The sequence below is a fragment of the Somniosus microcephalus genome, chromosome 6 (assembly GCF_052327205.1).
Source record: "Somniosus microcephalus isolate GS21.2 chromosome 6, FLI_Smic_1.0, whole genome shotgun sequence".
Lineage (NCBI taxonomy): Eukaryota > Metazoa > Chordata > Chondrichthyes > Squaliformes > Somniosidae > Somniosus > Somniosus microcephalus.
Window position 1 is genome coordinate 277,080,926 of NC_140992.1, and position 22,387 is coordinate 277,103,312.

The following is a 22,387-nucleotide window of genomic DNA, read 5'->3' on the forward strand; positions in this document are numbered from 1 at the left end:
CCAGCCCTATAGCTCGCAGCCCCAAACTGGCTTCTCCTACTCGAGCCTCTTGTCACGCACCCCAGCCCCACCGTTGCCCTTCGCCCTATCGCTGGCAGCTGTGCCTTCAGCCGCCTAATTTCCCGTGCTCTGGAAATTCTTTCCTCTCTCCACCTCCCTCTCCTCAAAGACCTGCCTTAAAATCCAACTCTGTGACCAAGCTTTTAGTCACTGCTCCCAATATCTCTCCTGCTCATGGTATTTTTTTTCCTTAACACTTCTGTGAAGCGCCTTGGAATTTCTGTTTCTGAAAGTCACACACCATCTTGACTTGGAAATTTATCAGCCGTTCCTTAATTGTCGCTGGGTCAAAATCCTGGAACTCCCTCCCTAACAGCACTGTGGGAGCACCTTCACCACACGGACTGCAGCGGTTCAAGCAGGCAGCTCACCACCACCTTCTCGAGGGCAGTTAGGGACGGGCAATAAATGCTGGCCTTGCCAGCGACGCGAACATCCAGTGAATGAGTAAATAATTTTTTTTTAAAAGCCCTTCTCTGCACCCCTCCAAAGCTTCAATATCCCTCATCAAGTGAGGAGACCAAAACTGGACACAGTATTTAACTATGTTAATTAAAATCCAGAATTATTCAGAGCGCTCCCTGTAGCTGTGAATAAGCTTATAGTGGAGTTAATCAAAAATTGCACTCCCGACAACCTCTACAATTCTCAAGTACCATCGCTATTCTCTAACTTACAGGAATGCACTGTGGGGTTGACGCATCTTAAAAAACAACAAAAAATGAAGTCCTTTACAAAATATATTTGTAAGGGGTTAGCTACCGTCTTCAGCTTCAGATTCTCCGCTCCAGATTCACTGAAGGAGACGCCCTTCAGGAAGTGGGGTCCGATCTGAACAGGTACGGTGGGAAGCTCGCACTGAAGTGGCTGGGCAGGATACGGTCTCCTTCCTGCTTGCTTTACCTCAGCCTCACTGCAACAGCCCTGTGAAAGGATCAGAACGTGAAAGAGACATGGTGGCAAAAGATTAACCAAGCAGATTTATTTAGCACCAGCTACATCAGAAAGCATCCCAAAACCCAACCACAAATCCCAGTCTATTGTCACTTTATAGGCAAGTGATCCAAATCAAGTCACAAATCACTCAGTCTGAATCCAAAGATGTGATTTCTTTGGTAGTCATCCCCTCCGACTCCTATTTTTGTACAGGTACAAGTTGCGCTCTCTCTCAGCAGGGGTCAGCACAACTTTATCAAGACTGAGATCGATAGATATTTGGGCACAAGTGGAATCAAGGGATATGGGGATCGGGTGGGAAAGTGGAGTTGAGGTCGATGATCAGCCATGATCTTATTGAATAGCGGAGCAGGCTCGAGGGGCCGTGTGGCCTAGTCCTATTTCTTATGTTCTTAGAAGTAGGGCCCTTGCTCTCTCCCGGCTAACTCTCTCTGCCACAAACCTTTCTTCCTCTTCTATGAAAGCGTGTCAGTGGGCCACAGTTTCTGGCAACGCAGCTCACGGACTCTGGGCAACTCCGTCCTATTTGCAATTATATTTCACATGTTGGATTTCTTGTTTGATTTTTGTGGGCTCAGAGGTTTCCAAAGGGCTGTTGCTTCATTGATGAATAAACACAAAATCAGAACACCGAGATGTGTCGACAACAGATGTATGCAAATTGGCGGGAGCGTGGATCTAAACTTCATTTGTGCCCCCAAGGTTGGACACTCCTGCTGTTACAGCTCATTCCCTGCCCGCTCGAATATTTTAGTTACAAATGTCTCATCTCTGCAACTGGGCTATGGCTTGATTTGACGTACACTCATACCATGCACAATGTGGGGATCTGGACACAAAAACTTTCCCGGTCATTTTTTTTCTGGAAAAGCACATTGATGCCGCAATTTATAATCCTGCGAATTTACAATTCAACAAGAAGTACGTTCTCTACATTTCCCGTTACCCTTTCCTCTCCTCACGGTACAACTTGTACAGTGTGAAGTCCAACATGTACCCAGTGCTGTCCAAGTGCCTCGCCCCAAGGGGCCATTCTTCACGTGGGAGCAGGGTTGCCAACTCTGGCTGGACGCATTCCTGGAGGTTTCATCACATGACCCTCCCGCCTTCAACCACCCCACCCGGTCGAACAGCCTCGTCTCCCCCACCACTAATATTTTTATAATAATCAGGAAAGTATTCAAAGAAAATGAGAAAAAGTATAAGATATATTTTTTAACGCCCCTGTACTTTTTCTCCCGGGTTTTGCTCGCGGCGGTGTCCGGGAGGTTAATCTTAAAATCCCTGGAAACTCCAGGACAATTCTGGAGGGTTGGCAACCCGTAGACCTAAAGAGAACAATCCCAGCTTCTCTAGTCTCTCCACATAATTGAAGTCTTTCATCCTGGTACCCTAAAGCCTCGACCTCAACTTCCAGTGGACTATTTGGTCACAGCAGGCGATTAAACCCGTTCCTCTCCTCATTGGACACAACCTTCCCAGTAGGGGTCACTGGGCCGTGATCAGGAATGGTCGATTCTTTGCTCTCCCCAGCCTCAGAGGGGCGGCAGTCAATGCCGTATCACCAACTCCGATCAGCTAACTCAGCACAGAGCAAGAATCTAAGCCGGAGCCCTTGGGCCTGTATACCTCTGTGCTAGTTGACAATTCCTCTACCTATTAAAATACCCTTTTAAAAAGTAATACACACGTATGCAGCCCACATATCCATTTCTTTGGTCAATTTTTCTTTAAATGGCAACTGATGACCTACGCACAATTTTTTTTGTTTAAATTGAGAAATAGAAAAAGCAGAAAACTGCGAATGCTGGAAAACAAACAGAACCAGGAAATGCTGGAAGCACAAGTCAATTAGCTTCTGTGGCGAGAACAGATAGATTAACACCAGTTTGGATAAAGGACTTTGTGAAACGTTAAGTTATCTGGTCTCTCTGTGGATACCAACTTCTTTTTGTCTGATAACACTCCCGAGAGGCGCCTTGGAATGTTTTACGACGTTAAAAAGCGTTATTTTCTAGAATGGTACCAGGGATGAGGGACTTCAGTTACGTGGAAAGACTGGAGAAGCTGGGGTTGTTCTCCTTAGGAAGTGACATTAAACCGAGGCCCCCGTCTGCCCTCTCAGGTGGACGTAAAAGATCCCATGGCACTATTTCGAAGAACAGCACAGGGAAGGCATCCCCGGTGTCCTGGCCAATATTTATACCTCAATTAGCATCACTAAAAACAGATGATCTGGTCATTATCACATTGCTGTTTGTGGGAGCTTGCTGTGCGCAAATTGGATGCCACGTTTCCTACATTACAACAGCGACTACACTCCAAAAAATACTTCATTGGCTGTAAAGCGCTTTGGGACGTCCGGTGGTCATGAAAGGTGCTATATAAATGCAAGTCTTTCTTTTAAAGCAGAGAAGGTTAAGGGGAGATTCAATAGAGGTGTTGAAAATTATGAAGAGTTTTGATAGAGTAAATAAGGAGAAAATGTTTCCAGTGGCAGGAGGGTCGGTAACCAGAGGACACAGATTTAAGGTGATTGGCAGAAGAACCAGAGGCGACATGAGGAAAACCATTTTCCTGCAGCGAGTTGTTGTGATCTGGAATGCGCTGCCTGAAAGGGCGGTGGAAGCAGATTCAATAGTAACTTTCAAAAGGGAATTGGATAAATACTAGAAGGGGAAAGTTTGCAGGGCTATGGGGAAAGAGCAGGGGGAGTGGGACTAATTGGAGAGCTCTTTCAAAGAGCCGGCACAGGCACGATGGGCCGAATGGCCTCCTTCTGTGCTGTATCATTCTCTGATTCTATAAATGAAGTTGTTATTGATCGGTTGTGCTTCCAGCACTTCTGGTTTGTTATGGAATTTGTTATTGGCCATAAATCTACCAGATTTTTAAATCAAGGGGTCAGAGTCACAGGGTTATACAGCATAGGAAGATGCCTTTTGGCTCATCGTGTCCGCGCCGGCCATCAAGCCCTGTCTATTCTAATCCCATTTTCCAGCACTTGGTCCATAGCCTTGTATGCTATGGCGTTTCAAGTGCTCATCTAAATGCTCCTTGAATGTTGTGAGGGTTCCTGCCTCTACCACCCTTTCAGGCAGTGAGTTCCAGATTCCAACCACCCTCTGGGTGAAAAAGTTTTCCTCAAATCCCCTCTAAACCTCCTGTCCCTTACCTTGAAACTATGCCCCCTGGTTATTGACCCCTCCACTAAGGGGAAAAGTTCCTTTCTATCTATGCCCCATATAATTTTGTACACCTCAATCAGGTCCTCCACCTCAGCCTTCTCTGCTCTAAGGAAAACAACCCCAGCCTGTCCACTCTCTTCATAGCTGAAGCGCTCCAGCCCATGTGACATCCTGGTGAATCTCCTCTGCACCTTCTCCAAGGCAATCACATCCCTCCTATAGTGTAGCGACCAGAGCTGCACACAGTATTCCAGCTGTGGCCTAACTAGCGTTTTGTACAGCTCCATCATAACCTCCCTGCTCTTATATTCTATGCCTCGGCTAATGAAGGCAAGTATCCCATATGCCTTTTTAACTACCTTATCTACCTGTCCTGCTGCCTTCAGGGATCAATGTACATATACACCAAGGTCCCTCTGATCCTCTGTCCTTCCTAGGTCCTACCAGTCATTGTGTATTCCTTGCCTTATTAGTCCTCCCAAAATGCATCACCTCACACTTTTCAGGGTTAAATTCCATTTGCCACTGTTCTGCCCATCTAACCATCCCGTCTATATCATCCTGTAGCCGGAGGCTTCCCTCCTCGCTATTTACCACTCCACCAATTTTTGTGTCATCTGCGAACTTACTGATCATACCTCCTACATTCATATCTAAATCATTAATGTACACCACAAACAGCAAGGAACCCAGCATCAATCCCTGCGGTACACCACTGGACACAGGCTTCCAGTCACAAAAACAACCTTCGACCATCACCCTCTGCCTCCTGCCACTAAGTCAATTTTGGATCCAATGTGCCAAATTGCCCTGGATCCCATGGGCTCTTAACTTCTTGTCCAGTCTCCCATGCGGGACTTTGTCAAAAGCCTTACTAAAGTCCATGTAGACTACATCAACTGCACTGCCCTCATCCACGCACCTAGTCACCCCCTCGAAAAATTCAATCAAATTGGTTAGACATGATCTGCCCCTGACAAAGCCATGCTGACTATCCTGGATTACTCCTTGCCTCTCCAAGTGGAGACTAATTCTGTCCCTCAGAATATTTTCCAATAATTTCCCTACCACTGATGTTAGGCTCACTGGCCTGTAATTCCCTGGTTTATCCCTACTACACTTCTTGAATAATGGTACTACGTTAGCTGTTCTCCAGTCCTCTGGCACCTCCCCTGTGGCCAGAGAGGTTCAGAAAATGTGTGTCAGAGCCCCTGCAATCTCCTCCCTTGCCTGGGATACATCTCATCTGGGCCTGGGCATTTATCCACTTTTAAGCCCGCTAAAACCGCTAGTACCTCCTCTTTCAATACTAATTCATTCAAGTATATCACAATCCCCCTGCCGGATTTCTATGCCTATATCGTCCTTCTCCATAGTGAACACAGATGCAAAATATTCATTTAAAACCTCACCTACATCTTCCAGCGCTACACACAGATTGTCACTTTGGTCCCTAATGAGCCTTACTCTTTTTCCCTGGTTATCCTCTTGCCCTTAATATACTTATAAAACACCTTGTGAATTTCCTTTTTCTTCCCGCCAGTGTTTTTTCATGCCCCCTCTTCGCTCTCCTAATTTCTTTTTTAAGTACCCCCTTGCACTTTCTATACTCCTCTAGGGTTTCCACTGTTCTTTGTCCTTTGTATCTGCCAAAGCCTCCCTTTTTTTCCTAACCCATTCTTGTATATCCCTTGACATCCAGGGTTCCCTGGGCTTGTTGGTCCCACCCTTGACCTTTACGGGAACATGTTGACGCTGTACTCTCTCTATTTCCTTTCTGAATGACTCCCACTGCTCTGATGTGGATTTTCCTACAAGTAGCTGATCCCAGTCCACTTTGGCCAGATCCTGCCTTATCATATTAAAATCGGCCTTCCACCAATTTAGAACCTTTATTTCCGGTCCATCTCTGTCCTTTTCCATGACTACCTTAAATCTCACCGAATTATGCTCTCCTACTGACACTTCTACCACTTGCCCGGCTACATTCCCTAGAATTAGGTCCAGTACCGCCCCCTCTCTTGTAGGACTTTCTACATGCTGGCTCAAAAAGCTCTCCTGGATGCACTTCAAGAATTCCACACCCTCTAAGCCTTTCACACTCTGACTATCCCAGTTAATATTGGGGAAGTTGAAATCCCCTACTATTATTACTACATTTCTCTGAGATTTGCCTACATATCTGTTCCTCTATCTCCCCCTGACTGTTTGGGGGCCTATAGTACACTCCCAGCAAAGTGCTTGTTCCCTTTATGTTTTTAATTTCTACCCATATGGCCTCATTAGAGGAACCTGCTAAGATATCATCCCTCCTTACAGCAGTAATTGACTTCCTTGATTAACATTGCGACACCCCCTCCTCTTTTACACCCCCCTCTGTCTCGCCTGAAGATTCTATACCCCGGAATATTGAGCTGTCAGTCCTGCCCCTCCCTCAACCATGTCTCTGTGATAGCAACAATATCATACACGCATGTGTTCATCAACACCTTCAATTCATCTGCCTTACTCGCAAGACTCCTTGCATTAAAATAGATGCCATCAAGCCTTGCCATACTCCCTTGTGCCGTTACATATTTGCTCTGCCTTCCAGGCTGGCTTGTTTTTTCCTCTATATTTGGCATCACCCCCTACTATAGCTCCACTCCGTATCCCATCCCCCTGCCAAGTTGGTTTAAACCCCAACAGCACTAGTAAACCTCCCCGCAAGGATGTTGGTCCCATTCCGGTTTAGGTGCAACCCGTCCGACTTCTACAGGTCTCACCTTCCCCAGAAGCAGGCCCAGTGATCCAGGAAACTAAAGCCCTCCCTCCTGTACCAACTCTTTAGCCACGCATTCATCTGCTCTATCCTCCTATTCCTATACTCACTAGCACGTGGCACCGGGAGTAATCCAGAGATTACAACCTTTGAGGTCCTGCTTTTTAATCTGCTACCTAGCTCCCTAAACTCTTGTTGCAGGACCTCATCCCACTTTCTACCCATGTCGTTGGTACCAATGTGAACCACGACCTCTGACTGTTCACCCTCCCCCTTCAGAATGCCCTGCAGCCGTTCAGTGACATCCTTGACCCTGGCACCAGCGAGACAACATACCATCCTGGAGTCACGTCTGCGGCCGCAGAAACGCCTGTCTGTTCCCCTCACTATTGAGTCTCCTACCACTGTTGCCCTTCCACTCTTACTCCTCCCCCCTAGTGCAGCTGAGCCACCCACAGTGCCGTGAACTTGGCTCTGGCTGCACTCCCCAGAGAAACCGTCACTTTCACCGTTTTCCAACACATAAAAACGGTTGTTGAGTGAGATGCACTCTGGGGCTTTCCTGACTACCTGCCTACACCCCCTTCTTCTGACTGGTGGTCACCCATTCTGTCTCTGACTGCACTTTCTTAAGCTGCGGGTCCAGACACACAATCTCTCTTCAATATTTAATGTCGGGGACAAGTCATAAAATTTTCTGAGCATTATACAGAGATGTTAGGCGGTACCAGAAATGCTTACAAACCTCAACGGGTGCAGTACTTGCTCTTCACCACCAGATGTCCAACACACGTTGACACCCAACTAATCAACAGACTCTCGTCAAATGAGCTGGCGGATGATCTGCTCCCAGATTGAAATCGCACCCTCGTATTTTCCCTCCGTACCTGCTCTTTATTCAGCCGAGATCAGGCAGACACTGTGCCTGACATGGACCATGTACAGCAGGCACCTCAAAACACTGGAGAGATACCACCAATGCTGCCTCCGCAAGATCCTGCAAATCCATTGGTAGGATAGGCGCACCAACGTCAGTGCTCTTGCTCAGGCCAACATCCCCAGCATCGAAGCTTTGACCACGCTCAATCAACTCCGATGGACGGGTCACATTCTCCGCATGCCTGATACGAGACTCCCAAAACAAGCGCTCTACTCGGAGCTCCGGCACGGCAAGAGAGCCCCAGGTGGGCAGAGGAAACGCTTCAAGGACACCCTCAAAGCCTCCTTGAAAATGTGTAACATCCCCATCGACACCTGGGAATCCCTGGCCCAAGACCGCACAAAGTGGAGGAGAAGCATCCGGGAAGGCGCCGAACACCTCGAGTCTCTTCGCCGGGAGCAAGCGGAAGCCAAGCGCAAACAGCAGAAGGAGCGCACGTCAACCCAAGCACCCCACCCACCCGCCCCTTCAACCACCGTCTGCCCCACCTGTGACAGAGACTGTCGGTCCCGCATTGGACTCATCAGTCACCTGAGAACTCATTTTTAGTGTGGAAGCAAGTCACCCTCGGTTCCGAGGGACTGCCTAAGAAGAAACAGACTTCCTACCACACCGTTACCCAGCACATTAAAGGCAGTTACAATGAAAAACCCATCAGGTGACGAAAACCTTTATTTACCTGTAAAGACGCTTCGATAGCTTTAGGGTTTAGGTGGAATCCTGCCTTCATCGCATATTCACAGTGGCCCAAACTTTCCAAAGCCACTTTGTAAGCCTGTAAGAACAATTAAAGAAGTTAGCAGGTATCGATCAAGGATCGAAATCTTCATTGAAACAGCCAACACATGAATGATACATTACATAGAAGTACAGTATTATTATATAGAACATACAGCACAGAAACAGGCCATTCGACCCAACTAGCCTGTGCTCCACACGAGTCTCCTCTCCTTCTATCTACCTCATCTCAGCCACTCAGCATATCTTTTCTAGTCCCTTTTCTCTCATGTACTCATCTATTTTCCTTTTGAAAGCTATTCGCCTCAACCACTTCCTGTGGTAGCGACTTTCACATTCTAACCACTCTTTGGGTAAAGAACTTTCTCCTTATTGTCCTATTGGATTTATTACTAACTATCCTGTATTTATGGCCTCTAGTTTTGGATTCTCCCACAAGTGGAAACATTCTCTCCACATCTATCCTGTCCAATCCATTTACAATTTTAAAAGACCTCTATCAGGTCACCTCGAAGTCTTCTCTTTTCTGTTTCATCTTTCCCAATAGCCATAATCTCTTCGTTCTGGTATCATCCTTGTAAATCTTTTTTGCACTTTCTCCAGAGCTTCTATGTCCTTTTAATAGTATGGAGACCAGAACTGTGCACAGTACTCTGCGGCCTGACCAGGGTCCTATACAAGTTCAGATACCCAGGGTCTTGTGAAATATCCAGATACATGTCAATTCCGTAGAGTGCAGTGTTGCCACTGACACCATTACATTAGAGAAAAATTCACAAAAGCCAATACACTTCAGTGTTGTGTGATGCTCAGTTTTTTTTTAGGGAACCCGGTGACCAGCTTTATGTGGATTCACTAGTCTGATTTTTTCCTCGCCCCTCCTTATCTCTGTAACCTCCTCCAGCCCTACAACCCTCCACGATCTCTGCGCTTCTCCAATTCTGGCCTCTTGCACATCCCCGATTTTCATGCTGTGCCTTCTGCTGTCTAGGCTCCAAGTTCTGGAATTCCCTTCCTAAACATCTCCGCCTCTCTCCTCCTTTGAGACGCTCCTTAAAACCTCTCTCTGCAACCATGCATCTGTCCCAATATCCCAAGTGGCTCGTGTCAAATTTTGTTTGATAACGCTCCTGTGAAGCACCTTGGGATGTTTTAGTACATTAAAGGCGCTATACAAATGTAAGCTGTTGAAAGTCTAAGGAAGCCAGATATAACAGCATGAACAGTGGGAGCTGGCTCACAAACACTAATATCCAAACTGAAAGACCAATATAGAAGGCCCTTGAAATCATCTCAAGTTGCAGCCATCAGCAACTGGTAACCACCTGGCGTTATACAGCAGAAAACATTCCGCCCTGACACAAGCCAAGTTTGTAACGACAGAATCCAGAATTGTACTATTGGGTGATTTTCCACATTTCATATGGAGCGTGAGAAACACCCAACAGTGCAATGATGGGTCTTAGGGCAGCAACACTTAGAGTGTTAACACCAAGAGCTTCAGAGCAGCACTAAATATCCTGATCCATATCCTCCACAGCTGTAATTGTAGTTGTCTACTGGCTACTAGTTTTCAGAAAAACTGTATAAAACATCAGTTAGGCCACAGCTAGAGTACTGTGTACAGTCCTGTTCTCCACATTTCAGGAAAGATGTGATTGCACTAGAGAGGGTACAGAGGAGATTTACCAGGATGTTGCCAGGACTGGAGAATTTCAGCTATGAGGAAAGATTGGATAGGCTGGGATTGTTTTCTTTGGAACAGAGGCGGCTGAGGGGAGACCTTATTGAGGTGAATAAAATGATGAGGGGCCTAGATAGAGTGGACAGGAAGGACCTAATTCCCTTAGCAGAGGGGTCAATAACCAGGGGGCAGAGATTTAAAGTAATTGGGAAATGAAGACCTGCTAATTTAATTTAACACACACTTAGGCGAATCCCCCAGCTCAAGGTAGGACAAACTTGTCTTTTTCACCAAAAAAGAATCGATCTTGAATCTTTTACAGATCACTGAAGCAAATACATTCAACATCAAAACCTCCCAAATTTGGCTTGGAATAAATACATTACTGCACGTGGGTGCTGCTACACACTGCGATCCATCAGCTCCAAGCCACAGCTCATGTGGTCAGAATACCAAAGCCACTCTTCTACCTCCTCAATTCCAAATGAGTCGCAACGTTGCAGAACGGAAGGAATTACCCAACGTGTATTTATACAGCACCTTTAATGTAGTAAAACGTCCCAGGGCGCTTCACAGGAGCGATTATCAGACAGAATTTGACAGCCACACATGGTGATATACAGGCAGATGTCAAAGAAATGGGTTTTAAGGAGCATCTTAGAGGAAAGAGAGGTAGAGAGGTTTAAGGAGGGAATTCCAGAGCTTAGGGCCCGGGCAGCTGAAGGCACGGCCGCCAATGGTGGAGCGATGGAAATTGGGGATGCGCAAGAGGCCAGAATTGGTGTACACCAAATAAAAGGGCCCCAGGCCAACACTTCAGGAAAACTGTGGAGGGTAATATGCGGAGAGTAGGTGACATGCTTCTTAACACCTGTGGAGAACTGTATAGCCACAGTGTGATTGTGATTATTGAGCTGGAATTCCATTAGGAGCTCAGTCCCTGATGGACAGCTCACCGGCATGAGAGCGCGCCTAGATACACTGGAGGCAATGTTGCACATCCTGCTGATCTGGGACCATGGACAGATATTACATGGAGTGGTTGATGCAAATCGCATAGATACATTTAAGGGGAAGCTAAATAAGTACTGTACACGAGGGAGAAAGGAATAGAAGGATACGGTGATAGGGTGAGATGAAGTAGGGCGGGAGGAGGCTCGTGTGGAGCATGAACACCGGCACGGACCATGTGGGCCGAATGGCCTGTTTCTGTGCTGTAAAATTCCATGTGATTCTATGTTCCATTTCAGAATTAAAATCACTCTTACGTTGGTTCCTGGTTTTTGCATTCAATTTATTCAGCCAGGTAAAGAAACTGAACTGTCCAACACTAAGAGGTGGCGTTACCACTTGCAGACACACCAACACTTTCAGGCAGGCCCATTTAACAAGTTACTTTGTTTTTAGGGAGGGATATTGAGGGCGACTTAAAATGATCAGATCATGGATGTTTGAGGAACCAAATCAAATCCACACACACTTCTGGTGTACGTAGGAGGGAGAGGGAAAGGATTATAAAAGGCAAGATCGACCAAAGGACTATCAGAATCCACAATGAGGCCTGGACCTCACACATCCTTTCTACACAGAGCTGCTTCTGCTGCAAAATCTCCCACTCCCACGATATACGGTGCTGGTTATACCAAGACACTCACCTGCAAAGCACTGTCGATCTTCATATTTAAATCTTTCAGCTGAGGCTCGGGAATCGTGGTGCTCTGCGAACAGAACAACTGCTGCACTTCAATACCGGCCAGGCAGCCATCGCTCCCCCTCTCACGTAGCCGAGATGTAGCCTTTCAAAAGTAAAGACAAATGTCAACACAGTGCAATTCCACTCTTCGGAAGACAGGAGCATGAGGAGGGCCATTCAGCCCCTCGAGCCGGTTCCACCATTCAATTAGATCACGGCTGATAAAAATGAAAGCCTTGCATTTCTACAGCGTCTTTCACGAGCTCAGGACGTCCCAAAGCGCTTCACAGCCAATGAAGTACTTTTTTGAAGTGTAGTCACTGTTGCAATGTAGGAAATGCTGCAGCCAATTTGTGCCCAAAACAGCAATGAGATAAATGACCAGATAATCTGTTTTTAGTGATGTTGACTGAGGGATAAATATTGGTCAGGACACTGGGGAGACACTGCCCTGCCCTTCTTCGAAATAGTGCCATGGGATCTTTCACATCCACCTGAGAGGGCAGACGGGGCCTCAGTTTAACATCTCATCCTAAAGACGACACCTCCGGCAGTGCAGCACTCCCTCAGTACTGCACTGGAGTGTCAGCCGAGATTTTTGTGCTCAAGTCTCTGGAGTGGGGACTTGAACCCACAACCTCCTGACTCAGGAACGAGGGTGCTACCAACTGACCCACAGCTGACACATCTGTATCCGAACTCCATCTACCCATCATGGTTCTACAGCCCTTAATACCCTTACCCAAGAAAAATCTATCAATCTCAGTTTTGACATTTTCAATTGACCCCCAGCCTCAACAGCTTTTGGAGGAGAAAGTTCCAGATTTCCACTACCCTTTGTGTGAAGAAGTGCTTCCTGACATCACCCCTGAACGGCCTGACTAATTTTAAGGATATGTCCCCTTGTTCTGGACTCCCGCACCAGAGGAAATAGTTTCTCTCTATCTACTTCTTTAATCATTTTAAACACCTCAATTAGATCACCACTTAATCTTCTATAGTGGAGAGCCCCTAGGGCAGTGCTCCTGCCCCCAGCTCCCGAAGTCTAGCAGATCGTGTAGTTGCTGACAAACATCAAAGTATACTTTGCTTAAAATGTATTTCACATTAACGTTTAAAAGTACAGTAACTACATTAAGGTTTCTATTCCGAGGCCCCAGCCTCTCTCAGAAGCCTGGGCTTTGAGCCGATTGGGCTTGTACTCGCTGGAGTTTAGAAGAATGAGAGGAGATCTCATCGAAACTTATAAAATTCTAACAGGACTAGACAGATTAGATGCTGGAAGGATGTTTCCAATGGTCGGGGAATCCAGAACCAGGGGTCACAGTCTAAGGGTAAGGGATAAGCCATTTAGGACAGAGATGAGGAGGAATTTCTTCACCCGGAGAGTGATGAACCTGTGGAATTCTCTACCAAAGGCGGCAGTAGAGGCCAATTCATTAAATATATTCAAGAAGGAGTTGGATATATTTCTTAAGGCTAAAGGGATTAAGGGATATGGGGAGAAAGCAGGGACAGGGTACTGAATTTGGATGATCAGCCGTGATCTCATTAAATGGCGGAGCAGGCTCGAGGGGCCGAATGGCCTACTCCTGCTCCTATATTCTATGTTTCTATATTTTTCCCAGAGCTATCCTGGTAACTGAAGGGAGGTGCCACTCCTATCGGAGCCTGCAATTCCCCGGATGCCACAGTCTGAGCATCGCACCGAGAGCCACACTGATGCTGCGTACAACTTGAAGCAAAATCTTTCCTCGTGTTCTAACAGGATCTCAAGTTTGTTTCTCCCCACGATTTGAAAAGAAGCTGGAGAACGACTTTTAAAAAGATTTTCTCACGCAGTTTCAGATTTAATCGAACGTTACTTTTAACTTCAGGGAAGTGAGGGAGTGATTACATCACCTGTGCGCTCTTCAGTTCAGACGCAGAAATTAGCGTTCACAGGAAATTTTAATTTATTTTCTTAGTGCAAATTTCAAAACATGACTTTGCTGAGACTGTAACAATATTTGAGTTTGTTTTTTGAAAATTTTCTGAGTAAAAAGTATCAAAACTACTTTCAACAGCCTTTTGTTTAAAAAAAATTGACAGCTTTGATCTCCCCTCCGCCCCCCCCCCACCCCCCGACCAAATCAGGACAGGAGTGCTCTACCACGCAATGCACAATGCTGGGCTGAATGGCCTGTTTCCACGTTGTAACTTATGTAGACTTGCATCGAGTCTGCAGCACAGAAACAGGCCATTCAGCCCAATTGATCCATGCCAGTGTTTATGCTCCACACGAGCCTCCTTAATCACCCTATCAGCATATCCTTCTATTCTTTTCTCCCTCATGTGTTTATCCAGCTTCCCCTTAAATGTATCTATACTATTCGCCTCGACCACTCCCTGTGGTAGCGAGTTCCACATTCTCACCACTCTCTGGGTAAAGGGGTTTCTCCTGAATTCCCTATTGGATTTATTAGTGACCATCTTATATTTATGCCCTCTAGTCTTGGACTCCCCCACCTGGAAACATTTTCTCTACATGTACCCTATCAAACCCCTTCAAAGACCTCGATCAGGTCTTTTATGTATTTCTACGCTAATATGGAGGCCTGTCCCTGTAAGACCACAAAGTCTTCTTGTTTGTCAGAGAACTTTGAAGGTTGCAGTAAGCTCGTCAGTTCTTGCCGCAGATGGTTTTGCTCATGTGATCTCTGGAGTGTGACACACACACACACACGTGGATTTTACAAATCAACAAATTAAACTCAAAGGAGGCTAGCAATGCTTTGAAAACATTTTTTTAAATCTGCCCTACCCTTAGATTGAATCTTCAACAATCAACTCTATCCTTAGAGCCTTCATAGGGTTCAACTGGGAGCCCCACAAATAAACAAATTAGTGCAGCCTTCAAACCCACATTAATTCTAGGACCTGCATACCAAGAAACTTATTACACATTACATAGTATTTACAACACAAACAGGCCATTCAGCCCAACTGGTCCGTGCCGGTGTTTATGCTCCACACGAGCCTCCTCCCACCCCTCTTCATCTCACCCCATCACCATATCCTTCTATTCCTCGCTCCCTCATGTGTTTATCCAGCTTCCCCTTAAATGTATCTCTACTATTCGCTTCAACCACTCCCTGTGGTAGCGAGTTCCACATTCTCACCACTCTCTGGGGAAAGAAGTTTCTCCTGAATTCCCTTTCAGACCCTTTCATCATTTTAAAAGACCTCGATCAGGTCACCCCTCAGCCTTCTCTTTTCTAGAGAAAAGAGCCCCAGCCTGTTCAGTCTGTACTGATAGTTAGAACCTCTCACTTCTGGTATCAACTTGAATATATCAACGTACTCCTTCTGTAAGCACTATTTAATCAAATAGGACAGTAGCTCCATCGAATGTGTATTTGAAAGCACAGTGTAAGAGACAATCTTTCTAAAATGAAAGTAACCAGATTGATTGATTTGGGGGGGGGGGGGGGGGGGGGGTGGTTAGTAAGACCAGCCGTGTGAGGGAGGTAAATTACACGCCCCACATCATCAGTGAACCAATCTGTGTTTAGTGACTATCTAATGCTGCTTTCCCACCATGTGAAGTTACTCCAGAAACTTACAATTTAAGCAAGAAGGAATACAGATTAACAGCACGCTGTTTAATAGCTCTTTAAAATATTTTTTTTTTTTTTTTTTTTTTTAAAAAAGGGTACAGAGATTATTTACGAGGATGTTGCTGGGCTGGGGAATTTTAGCTATGAGGAAAAATTGGATCGGCTGGGGTTGTTTTCTTTGGAACAGAGGAGGCTGAGGGGAGACTTAATTGAGGTGTATAAAATTGAGGGGTCGAGATAGAGTGGGTAGGAAGGACTTATTACCAGGGTGTGGAGATGCCGGAGTTGGACTGGGGTGGACAAATGTAAGAAGTCACACAACACCAGGTTATAGTCCAACAGCTTTATTTGAAATCACAAGCTTTCGGAGCGCTGCTCCTTCTTCAGGTGAAGTGGAGAAATGCATAAAGACACAGCTTATATAGTCAGAGAATCATGTCAGATGTTTACAGGTAACCTTTCCAACTATATTCTCTGACTATATAAGCTGTGTCTTTATGCATTTCTCCACTTCACCTGAAGAAGGAGCAGCGCGCCGAAAGCTTGTGATTTCAAATAAAGCTGTTGGACTATAACCTGGTGTTGTGTGACTTCTTACATTTATTACCAGGGGGCAGAGATTTAAAGTAATTGGTAAAAGGATTCGAGGGGAGTTGAGGAGAACTTTTTTCACCCAGAGGGTGGTGGGGGTCTGGGACTCACTGCCTGAAAGGGTGGGAGAGGCAGAATCAGCCGGCACAGACACGATGGGTCGAATGGCCTCCTTCTCTGCTGTAAACTTCTATGTTACTCAACTTGACATATTATGAGTTTAGGCAAAAAGAGCCATATAACCAGAATAAGCACGAGACTGTGTATAAACTCAAAACATTTTACAGAAGGAGGGAATGGCTGGCTGGTGTGAGATTAGCAGTTTTTGTTTAAAATTCCCTCAGGGGCAGAGGGGAAAGAAAAAAATAAAACTAACAAATGTTCACAATGAGTGCAGGGCACGATTACTATCATCTCCTAACACCGGATATCCAGACAGGACACTTTCCTCTTCCTCACCCACCCATTCCCAGAAAAAGGACAGGGTAACAAAAACATAATATTGTTTTTCCTCAATTTAAAAAATTCACCAGAATTGCAGCTGTAGTATTTTAAATACATTCATAAAACGTCACGTTAGAGTCATAGAGTCATACAGCACAGAAAGGCCCTTTGGCCCATCGTGTCCGCGCCGGCCATCAAGCCCTGTCTATTCTAATCCCATTTTCCAGCATTTGGTCCGTAGCCTTGTATGCTATGGCGTTTCAAGTGCTCATTTAAATGCTCCTTGAATGTTGTGAGGGTTCCTGCCTCTACCACCCTTTCAGGCAGTGAGTTCTAGATTCCAACCACCCTCTGGGTGAAAAAGTTTTCCCTCAAATCCCCTCTAAACCTCCTGCCCCTTACCTTGAATCTATGCCCCCTGGTTATTGACCCCTCTACGTTATAACACACATTTATTTTCAGAAAAAACCATTGCAAATCTGTGACGGATAAAACAAACCCAAGTCAGGAATTGTGAACAGGAACATCAGCCAAAGGAAACCGGCTCAAGCCCAAGAGGCTTGTTCCCCGAGATAAGCAAATCAGTTCAGACATCTGGTGGCACAAAGAACCGGTTCGCAACACCTCGAGAACAACACTCGCTACTTGACCAAGCCATAGGATTATAGTGCAGCGAAACATCTTAAAACGCACAACCATAGGTCTCCTGAGCGCTTGACTAGTTTAGCCAGTGCGCAGCTGAGGCACTAAGACCAGGACGATGCCAAGTTTGATAACGCGTCTGAACTTAAGTTAGTGGATCCCAATCAGGAAGTCTTGAAAATACAACAGTGGGTCTCGGTGCCTGGGCTAGAGAGAGGGGGGCGGGGTGGGGGAGAAATCACCCACTGCGAGCAAAAACTCGGGAGCAAAATCACAGGGGCGTCTAAAAAAATGTTTCCCCCATTTTCTTTGAACACTTATGTTTATTAGTTATAAAAAACACCCGATTTTTTTAATATTCGTTCCTGGGATGTGGACGTCACTGGCAAGGCCAGCATTTATTGCCCATCCCTAGTTGCCCTTGAGAAGGTGGTGGTGAGCCGCCTTCTTGAACCGCTGCAGTCCGTGTGGTGAAGGTGCTCCCACAGTGCTGTTAGGGAGGGAGTTCCAGGATTTGGACCCAGCGGCGGTGAAGAAACGGCGATATACTTCCAAGTCAGGATGATGTGTAACTTGGAGGGGAGCTTGCAGGTGGTGGTGTTCCCCTGCGCCTGCTGCCCTTGCCCTTCTAGGTGGTAGAGGTCGTGGGTTTGGGAGGTGCTGATGTCTTGGAGACTGCAGTGGCTGCCATTGTCCAAGCAGGAAATGAGTTGTAGTTTTCACTGCAAGAATTTTAACAAGTATTCAGAGAAAAAATCCTTCGTCCCCTGTGCAGGATTATTTTCTGACATATAGCATAGATGGACAAAAAAAGGAAGATTTTAAACTTCAGAAGAGGTTCCCTGTAAAAACAACTGTATAGGATTTACAGTACTGGGGATATTTATATTGCAGTGTTGTTTGGAGAGGATCAGTGGGCCCAAGCGTCAGCCCTGGCGGAGGAGTGAGGAAAGGAATGTGATGGAGGATATCGTTCGCCGGCTTGGTTACAAATCAGCTGTTTTTCTAGTTTCAAAAATAATGCAAATGAAAAAATGTTCCAAGATTCCACACATGTCTCAGATTCTCAGGAGCAGAAAGCTACCGAAGTGTTTTCCAGATGCTACGTGGCAGACTTTTGAAGCTACAGAAATCAAACCAAACAGGTGATCAGGTCCTGCACTGGGGCGTGAAGGAGCTCCCAATCAGGGGGCCAGTTACAAGAGGCTCTGCTCGAAAATCCTATCCCTCACCGATCCAAAGTGCTTTGTGCATTGAGTGCTGTTGGAGTTTTGCTAAGTGGGAGAAAAATCATTTAAGTGTATTTTGTGAATTTTAGTGTGTTAAGAAGTCAATTATTTGAAGTAAGTTTAATTTTTTAAGGGTTTTTTAAACTCTTGGGCAGTTTAAACAGGAAGTAGAATCCGGGTATAAAAGGGGAGGGGCTAGTGCAGTGCACGGAGTGCTTTGTGCATTGAGTGCTGTTGGAGTTTTGCTAAGTGGGAGAAAAATCATTTAAGTGTATTTTGTGAATTTTAGTGTGTTAAGAAGTCAATTATTTGAAGTAAGTTTAATTTTTTAAGGGTTTTTTAAACTCTTGGGCAGTTTAAACAGGAAGTAGAATCCGGGTATAAAAGGGGAGGGGCTAGTGCAGTGCTTTGTGCATTGAGTGCTGTTGGAGTTTTGCTAAGTGGGAGGTGAGGGTGTGTTTTTTGCTCTGTTTTATTCCCCACTCCCAGGCTTAGACAGCACTGCGGAGGAGGAGCAGCGAGACGAGTCAACCAAACAGGCTCCACAGACAGTATTCAAGGAGGAGGTTGGTGATCAGCTGGTTGGTTGGTTTTCTTCCTTCTCTTCTCTTTCATACCTTTAAGTTGGTAAGTCCTATTGAATAGTGGTGTGATATTATCATATATATCCGGGCAGGGTCTTCATAACTAATAATAAGAAATTAAATTAATTATATAGAATGGAGCAGGTGATGTGTTACTGTTGCGAGATGTGGGAGCCGGTGAACCCCATTGAGGCTAACGGTGATTACATCTGCGACAAGTGTTTGCTGCTAGAGGAACTCAAGTTCCATGTTATGGAGCTTGAGACCGAGCTTCGGACACTGCGACACATCAGGGAGGGGGAGAAGTTCCTGGACTCTATGTTTCAGGAGATGGTCACACCTATGAAGTTAATTACTGCAGATGTAGTCCGTGGTCAGGGACAGGACGGTGTGACTACGAGTGAGGAAGGTACAGGGATCCAGGATGTAGTGTTGAAGGAGACGCAGCCCTTGTTCTTGTCCAGCAGGATCGAGGTTCTTACTCCCTGTGAGGGCGGGAGCGGGGACTGCAGGGAGGATGAGCAACCTGGCCACAGCACTGTGGTACAGGGGGCCATTCAAGTGGAGGGAGTAAAAAGAAATGTTGTAGTGGTAGGGGATAGTATCATTAGGGGGATAGATAGGGTTCTCTGCAGTCAAGAGCGGGAGTCCCGAAGGCTGTGTTGCCTGCCTGGTGCCAGGGTTAAGGACATCTCTTCTGGGCTGGAAAGAAACTTGCAGTGGGAGGGGGAGGATCCAGTTGTCGTGGTCCATGTTGGTACAAACGACGTAGATAGGACAAGGAAGACGGTTCTGTTAAAGGAGTATGAGCAGCTAGGGGTCAAATTAAAAAACAGAACCTCAAGGGTAATAATCTCTGGGTTATTACCTGAGCCACGAGCGAATTTGGCTAGGATAAATAAAATTAGAGAGTTAAATGCGTGGCTCAAAGACTGGTGTGGGAGAAATGGGTTTTGCTTCTTGGGACACTGGCACCAGTACTGGGACAGGAGGGAGCTGTTCTGTTGGGACGGACTCCACTTGGCCAGTGCTGGGACTAGAGTCCTGGCGAATCATATAACTAGGGCTGTAGAGAGGGCTTTAAACTAATTAGTGGGGGGGAGGTTTCTAGAGAGCAAATAATAGAAATGACAACAGAGAAGGTCATAGACTTAGGTAGCAGTGGGGGAATTAAAAAACAGAATGTGTCAGGAAGGGACAGAAGGTATGGAGTAAAAAGTAAAGTACTAAAAAGGGAAAAAACAGGAACTAAGTGTTACAAAATATATTTGAGAGTTCTTTATCTGAATGCACGTAGCATTCGTAACAAAATGAATGAGTTAACGGCACAAATAATGACACATGGGTATGAGCTTGTGGCCATTACAGAAACATGGCTGCAGGGTGACCATGACTGGGAATTAAACATACCAGGTTATTTAACAATCAGGAAGGACAGGCAGGAAGGGAGAGGAGGTGGGGTGGCTATGTTAATAAAGGAAGGAATCACTATAATACAGAGAAATGATATTGGGTCAAAGGAGCAGGATAGTGAAACAGTTTGGGTGGAGGTAAGGAATAATAAGGGGAAAAAAACACTAGTGGGTGTAGTCTATAGGCCTCCGAACAGTTGCAACTCTGTTGGACGGAGTATTAATCAGGAAATAGTTGAGGCTTGTAATAAGGGAACAGCTATAATTATGGGGGATTTTAATTATCATATTAACTGGACAAATCAAATTGGGCAGAGCAGCCTTGAGGAAGAGTTCATTGAGTGTATTAGGGATGGGTTTCTTGAGCAGTATGTAACTGAACCGACCAGGGGGCAAGCAACCTTAGATTTGGTCCTGTGTAATGAGACAGGATTAATTAAAAATGTCCTAGTAAAGGATCCCCTTGGAATGAGTGACCATAACATGGTTGAGTTCCATATTCAATTAGAGGGCGAGAAGGTTGGATCTCAAACAAGCGTGCTGAGCTTGAATAAAGGAGACTATGAAGGTATGAGAGCGGAATTAATTAGAGTGGACTGGGAAAATAGATTAAAGGGTAAGACGGTACATGACCAGTGGTGTACATTTAAGGAGTTATTTTACAACTTCCAAAAAATATATATTCCACTGAGGAAAAAAGGGTGTAAAAGAAAAGATAGCCATCCGTGGCTAAGTAAAGTAATTAAGGATAGTATCCGACTAAAAACAAGGGCATATAAGGTAGCCAAATCTAGTGGGAGGATGGAAGATTGGGAAGTCTTTAAAAGACAGCAAAAAATAACAAAAAGATTGATTAAGAAAGGGAAGATAGATTATGAAAGTAAATTAGCAAAAAATATAAAAACAGACAGTAAAAGTTTCTATAGTTATATAAAAAGAAAAAGGGTGGCTAAAGTAAATGTTGGTCCCTTAGAGGATGAGACCGGGAAATTAATGGTGGGAAACATGGAGATGGCAAAAACACTGAACAATTATTTTGTATCAGTCTTTACAGTAGAGGACACTAAGAATATCCCAACACTGGACAAACAGGGGGCTCTAGGGGGGGAGGAACTAAATACAATTAAAATCACTAAGGAAGTGGTACTTGGTAAAATAATGGGACTCAAGGCGGATAAATCCCCTGGACCTGATGGCTTGCATCCCAGGGTCTTGAGGGAAGTAGCGGTAGGGATTGTGGATGCATTGGTAATAATTTTCCAAAACTCACTGGACTCAGCAAAGGTCCCGGCAGATTGGAAAACTGCTAATGTAACACCCTTATTTAAAAAGGGTAGTAGGCAGAAGGCTGGAAACTATAGACCTGTTAGCCTAACATCTGTGGTTGGTAAAATGTTAGAGTCCATTATTAAGGAGACAGTAATGGGACATTTGGATAAACATAATTTAATAGGGCAAACTCAGCATGGTTTCATGAAGGGGAAGTCATGTTTAACAAATTTGCTTGAGTTTTTTGAGGAAGTAACATATAGGGTGGATAAAGGGGAACCAGTGGACGTAGTGTATTTAGACTTCCAAAAGGCATTTGACAAGGTGCCACACAAAAGATTATTGCTCAAGATAAAAAATCACGGGATTGGGGGTAATATTCTGGCGTGGGTGGAGGATTGGCTCTCTAACAGAAAGCAAAGCAGAGAGTTGGGATAAATGGTTCGTTCTCAGATGGGCAACCAGTAACTAGTGGTGTTCCGCAGGGGTCAGTGCTGGGTCCCCAACTCTTTACAATCTATATTAACGATTTGGAGGAGGGGACCGAGTGTAACATATCAAAGTTTGCAGATGATACAAGGATGGGACGGAAAGTA

General features: G+C 45.4%; 1 protein-coding gene across 5 annotated transcripts in view; it reads right to left on the reverse strand.

Moving 5' to 3' along the window:
• Nucleotides 1-22,387, reverse strand: part of garre1 (granule associated Rac and RHOG effector 1) — a 201,966-nt gene that overhangs the window by 38,117 nt on the left and 141,462 nt on the right. For all 5 annotated transcript variants that reach the window (XR_015078871.1, XM_085991880.1, XM_085991881.1 and 2 more), the window contains 3 exons: nucleotides 11,984-12,124; nucleotides 8,586-8,681; nucleotides 823-984 (listed from right to left, as the gene is read on the reverse strand). Coding sequence is in view for 4 of the 5 variants with exons in the window: in XM_085991880.1 (XP_085848006.1) it covers nucleotides 823-984; nucleotides 8,586-8,681; nucleotides 11,984-12,124 (399 nt within the window). In the remaining variant the exon portion in view is untranslated. The remainder of the gene's footprint in view (nucleotides 1-822; nucleotides 985-8,585; nucleotides 8,682-11,983; nucleotides 12,125-22,387) is intronic.